We start from the raw sequence: 5,622 nt of genomic DNA, 5'->3' as shown, positions 1-5,622 counted from the left end.
TATAAAACTGTATTACTGTTTCAAATCAAATATGGCAAATAACAAAAATATGATTTACATTATGAAATTGAACTTGAATATGTTGAAAACAACTTGAATTTTCAGTATATGCTGTACTGACAGAAATTGTTATAAATTATGTTAAACACACACCCGTTACATATGTATATATGGCACTTTTTGCAAAAAAGTGTCCCTTATACATAGTTCTATTTTTAAAGTACATTTTTAAGATACAAAATATAAATGGAGGTATATTTGTGCCATTTGGCAAAAATGTGTTGACTAGAATTAGGATGACTATTTCGTCATACAAATGAATATATTATTTCTAATTAGCAAGATGATATGCATATACGATAGTAAGAATAAACAGAAGTGCTTTTCATTTTCTACACTATCATTTAAAAAATAGATGTCTGTGCTCTGTCATTTCCAACTTTACCTGAGTGATATGAAAATACATGAATTTACGTGGATAATCCAAAAGGCTATTTATGACTAATTTTTTCCCTTCACAGTTTTTTTCTTTTTTCATAATTTTCAAACAAAATAGGAGAAAGACACAGGGGAAGATCAGTGAAGGATTTCAGTGTCTCAATCATGACCTAAATAAAAAAGTGATTTCTGTGACATCCGTCTAAATATTCGCTTTTCTGACTCTTACTCTGGGGACTCGCTAACGTGAATCACTATTAAGCTGAGCTTACAAGATAACTTATACAAAATATGGCCTTTGTTCTTCAATCTACTATACCTATTCTCACCCAAGTCAAACCTTACAAACACAAGAAATGAGTAAGAATCCGATGGTGTGAATTTTGAAAGGCAGGTAGTGCAACAGAATCACTCTAGCGACACATTACCAGAGCTGTGACTTGTGTAGTTATCGAGCGTCTACAGCTCATCCTACGTTTAAGCTGCTCTATGACAAAATTCAGAACAGCATTTCACAAAGATGTAGGTTTATAGTCAAAAGCCTTTTAAAAGTGTAAGGTAGTGGCAATGTCAGCTGCCAACCATCTTTGCTAGAAATGCTTTTCTGCGGTTCCCATTTTACCATCTCATCAGCTGATCACTTCTGCATCTAGAGCTAAGAACTGGACATCTCCTGTCCAGTTGTTTCTATCCTCCTAGTATTCTTTCACTTGTCATAAATAATTTCTCCCTTATTTTGCAGTATTCTTTTTAACCTGCTTTTCTTCCTCTAATAAACATCTTTAAAATAATGAACTTTTGCATTTTCCTACATGTTTATCTTGCTATATTAAAATCATTTAATATTTTTGCAATTCAGTAAGTAGCTTAATAACTTAAGGTTCATTTGTGAGCTTCTTGAACTGCTCTCACACAAAATGAGGCAGATACTAACAGACAAGATGGACACACTTCCCTAACCCACCAGAGATGGGGCCGAGAGAAGGTGCGACTCACGCGGAAGTCGCAGTTTACTAAGACCCAAAGCTTTGGCCGCAATAGGAATGCTTTCACAAATGATGTCGGGCGCTTCCAAAACCCTTGAAAACACAAGTTTGCTTTCTCCTTCCTTCTCATCTAAGAGGATAGTCTAAAATGCAGAGGCTGGTAGAGAAAGATGCCCCCTCACCCAACACAGCCTCCGTCCTTGGCTGCAGAAAGAAAGGCTCTGCAACATGCAGCTGAATGAAGGTAGAGAGGGCACACCAGCGCTCCTCACTTCTGAAGTCCTGGCTTTAAAAACAAGAGAAGAATGAAAATACCTGAAGTATAAAAGAGAAAAACGCAGCATAAAAAACACCAACCAAGAAAAAGCTTTTATGCTCCATCAGCAAATCTGCAAATGAAGCTGATACATCCCTCCACAGTGCAATAGACGACATGATCCCATGAAGACATAAGATGATGTAGTACATATTCTGTAAACTTTAAAAAATTATTCATGTGTTGTGTTACTTTCTTTTTTTTTATACATTACTATTTAGGATAGTCACTCTACATAGCAGCGATCGACAAGATGGAAAGTAGCTTTGATTGTGGTGAATTTATACATAAAAATACTCCATCTGTGATATATCTTACCAATTCTTTTCAAAAAGCAAGACTTCTTATAATTATTAATGTGAAGAAAAACATTCTTAGAAGCCATTCTTGCTATAATCTGTGTCTTTCTACATCCTGGCATAAAGTGAGTGGTAAGAATGTTACTTGGCAAAAGTATTTCTGGCTGTATCTCCTTGGAGGAAATTTTAAATTAAAGTCAAGATGACTGACTTCTTCATTATTTCTCTGCTCTAGCTGATTACAGAAAGCCAGTTAACTATACAGGTAAAATATTCAACAATTTCCACGTTAAAGCTGACATAATAATGTAGAGTCAATTACATCTAACATATGAGGAATGCCAGACACACCAGGACACAGTTCTGCCTCGCAGCTTACATCTGATTAAGTCCTGTAGGTTTCAAGGGGCTTCTTTTTTGAAGTAAGATTTTTCTTACTTCTCTCTACATCTAAACATCACCTCCCACCTATAGCCAATTGCTTGTTAAGCGTGGTAATAGGTTCTGTGTCATGAAGCTCTGTGATTCCTTTATTCCCATATGTAAAAAATTAAATAAATAAATAAGACTAACAAAACTGTCTTTTGATGCAGTTCTACTTCACAGCAACTGGAACATTATGTCAAGAATATAATTTTTGCTTTTGTTTTCTAACTCTTATTTTCCAGAAGTCCAATAAATGATTATCTTGCCTTCGGTGGGCTAGGTATATTCTAGGCACGAAGACTTAAAAATCCAATGTGGAATTGTGTAAAATGGTATGTACAATCATGAAATAAGACATTCTAATTTGATTCTTAAGCAAGTCAAGTTCTAGTCTTCACTATGACTGCTATTAGTGGTTCAGCTTAGACTTACAAAATTGACTGAAGCTAAAATTCTCTTTGCCACCAAAATTACAAATGTTAAAAAGTTCAAATATGCACAGAAAGCTGCAGTAAAATTCTAAATTTCTATTTCTACATGCCACGATCCAGACTGTACCTAACAAATACACGGTACATTTATATTGGAATCAGGGTCCCGTTTATTTGTAAGGAGAAGCTGGACCTCGGCACTCATTCACCAGAGCAAAACTCAGTGGCAACCTGCACACGGGCCTCGCTCCCACCTCTTGCCAGAAACAAAACAGAGTCTACAAAAAATAGATATGACCCAGGTAGCCATATACACCAGTATATGACCAGTGCTATTTACATTAGAAATGCGCATCGCTTAAGTCAAGGAACAAAATACCATCATGCATTTCATTTAAATTTTAAGGTGAAAAATGCAGTTACAGAACTAAGTTTCTTACCATGATTGTCCCAATATTTATCAAAAGAACATCCAAAGGTTTCTTGTTCACATCTCTCCTTTTGTACTCTGCTGTTAATCTGAGTGTACCACTTATGCAACAAGAAACTTTTGAATAATCTCTATTATATTGACATACTAAACTAAAGTCATGGATATATAGCCACGTTAAAAGTTCTGATAAAAATGTGTGAAATAATTCCGAGAATTACAGTTCTTCAAATGTAAAAAATGATTCGGGTCATCATAAAGGAGCACTGAGGGCCTCTCAAAGTTTAACGTCACTCTTCGGACAAGTACAGACATAACGCGCTTCTAGGAAGGGACGTTCTTTATCACTCTGCACAAATTAAAATACAATGCATTAACCGAAGGGGGAAACGTTATATAATGGTTACATTGGAGGAAGTTTTTGCCATTTCCTCAGGAGCGTGGCTCTTTATTACTTCTTTGATGAACTGTTCGAGTGCAGTGAAGTAGCCTTGGCACTGCCACGTGTCGTTATGAGTTCCATCTGGAAAGATGGCTAATCTCTTAGTCCAAGAGGGGGAGAGCTCATAAAGCTGCTTCATCATTACTGGTGGGATTAGTTGGTCAGAGAGTCCAGAGATGAAGAGAGAAGGCATTCTGCACTGAGAGATTTTTCTGTAGGACAAAAATTTATTTTTGTAGCACCATAAGGGAAGGTAACGCATTGGAAAGAATGAAAATAAAGTGCTGGCCATGTGTGGTATGCTTAAAAATGTGTTCTCCACCATAATGGCTGAAATCCTATGTGCGTTTTCAGAGGCCAAATGAATAGCCACTGCTCCTCCCAAGGAACGGCCAAAAAGAAAAATTTTCGTTTTATCCAGGTCAGGTCTAGTCATCACGTAGTCTAACACCGCTTCTGAATCTAAGTAGAGGCCCTCCTCACTGGCTTCGCCTTCACTCTTCCCGTATCCTCGATAATCAACAAGCAACAGGTTAACTTTGAGGTTGACCAGCATAAGCAACGCGTTCGGCAACCGGTGACCTACGTTCCCTGCATTGCCGTGAAAATAAATTATAGTCGGGGAGTAGGGTGAACTGTCTCCAGTGTATCGTATCAAAATAAGATTTAGGCGCACCCCGTCTTTGGTTCTGATGAAAATGTTTTCATGTGGAATACCGGTGGGCATGGGAACGTAAAGGCGTGAAGAGGACGGCTGTTCTGGAAAATAAAGCAATACATCCTGGAACTTGTACAGAATGCCCGCTATTGATATGAATATCAGCAAAAGTAAAATGACACCTCCATACAGATGAAAGGTCACAATTAAAGGTAAGAGGGAAATGCGGCAGAGAGCCCAGGACCACGAAGCCAAGGCCATCAGCCATCTTTCAATGAAGTTCCACAGCATCCAGGACTTTTCCATGGTAGCTCTTCACAGGTATCCTAGAGAGAAGGTCAGAAAGGGAGAATATCAGAAACTCACCCTACAGCTGCTAATTAAGAATCACGATACGACAAACTCAGTGTCCCTGGAAGCCCACATCACTCTACTCTTGGAAATGGGTGCTATCATCCCTTTGCCCCTTCTGTTCTCAATAGTCTTCAGTCTGTCAGACGACCCCTCCAGTGCTGTATTTATGAAACAAATATTCATCAAATCTGTTCACTTTTTTGTTGTGGTTGCGGTACTGGGGATGGAACCCAGGGGCATTTTGCCTCCAAGCTATACCCCCAGCCCAAGTTTTTAGTCTTTTTTTAAATTTTTGAAACAGGGTCTCACTGAGTTGTGAAGGGCCTCACTAAGTAGCCGAGGCTGTCCACAAACCCCAATCCTCTAGTCTCTGCCTCCCAAATGCTGGGATTACAAGTGTGTGCCACCACGCCTGGCCTTGTTCATGTTTTTTTTGGTGGTATTGGGGGTGGAACCCAGGGGCTTTTCTGCCTCTAGGCTACACTCCCAGACCTATTTTTTACATTATTTGGAAATAGGGTCTCAGTTGCTGTGAGCCTCACCAAGTAGCTGAGGCTGGCTTTGAACGTGTGCGATCCTCCTGCCTCAGCCTTCCAAGCGCTGGGATTACAAGCGTGCGCCACCACGCCCGGCCTTGTTCATTTTTTGTGATGTGTGTATTTACTGCTTGGTACCTTGATTCTTGTGTTCCCACTGGTATGACAAACAGGTGGACGCCACTTGCAGGCACCACATGCTCAGAGGCATAGGTGGATGTGGCCACCATCCCAGCTGGCAGGCAGAAAAGCCCAGAGGCTGCGGACTATCAAGGCCTGGCGTACCTACTGCTGAGCCAGGTGTGT

The 5,622-nt window shown here is 39.4% G+C and overlaps 1 protein-coding gene across 1 annotated transcript; it reads right to left on the bottom strand.

Annotated features, from left to right (window-relative positions):
- Window positions 1-3,718: 3,718 nt before the first annotated feature.
- Window positions 3,719-4,735, bottom strand: ABHD13 (abhydrolase domain containing 13; the record flags this gene model as incomplete). The annotated part of the gene is made up of 1 exon (XM_080720034.1): window positions 3,719-4,735. Exon 1 carries the CDS (start codon window positions 4,730-4,732, stop codon window positions 3,719-3,721), a length of 1,014 nt encoding a protein of 337 aa, XP_080576160.1. The 5' UTR covers window positions 4,733-4,735.
- Window positions 4,736-5,622: the final 887 nt, after the last annotated feature.

The sequence above is a fragment of the Muscardinus avellanarius genome, assembly GCF_963383645.1.
Source record: "Muscardinus avellanarius genome assembly, chromosome: 2".
Lineage (NCBI taxonomy): Eukaryota > Metazoa > Chordata > Mammalia > Rodentia > Gliridae > Muscardinus > Muscardinus avellanarius.
Note: the sequence above shows the minus strand (reverse complement) of the source record. Positions and strands in the feature narration are given on the sequence as shown.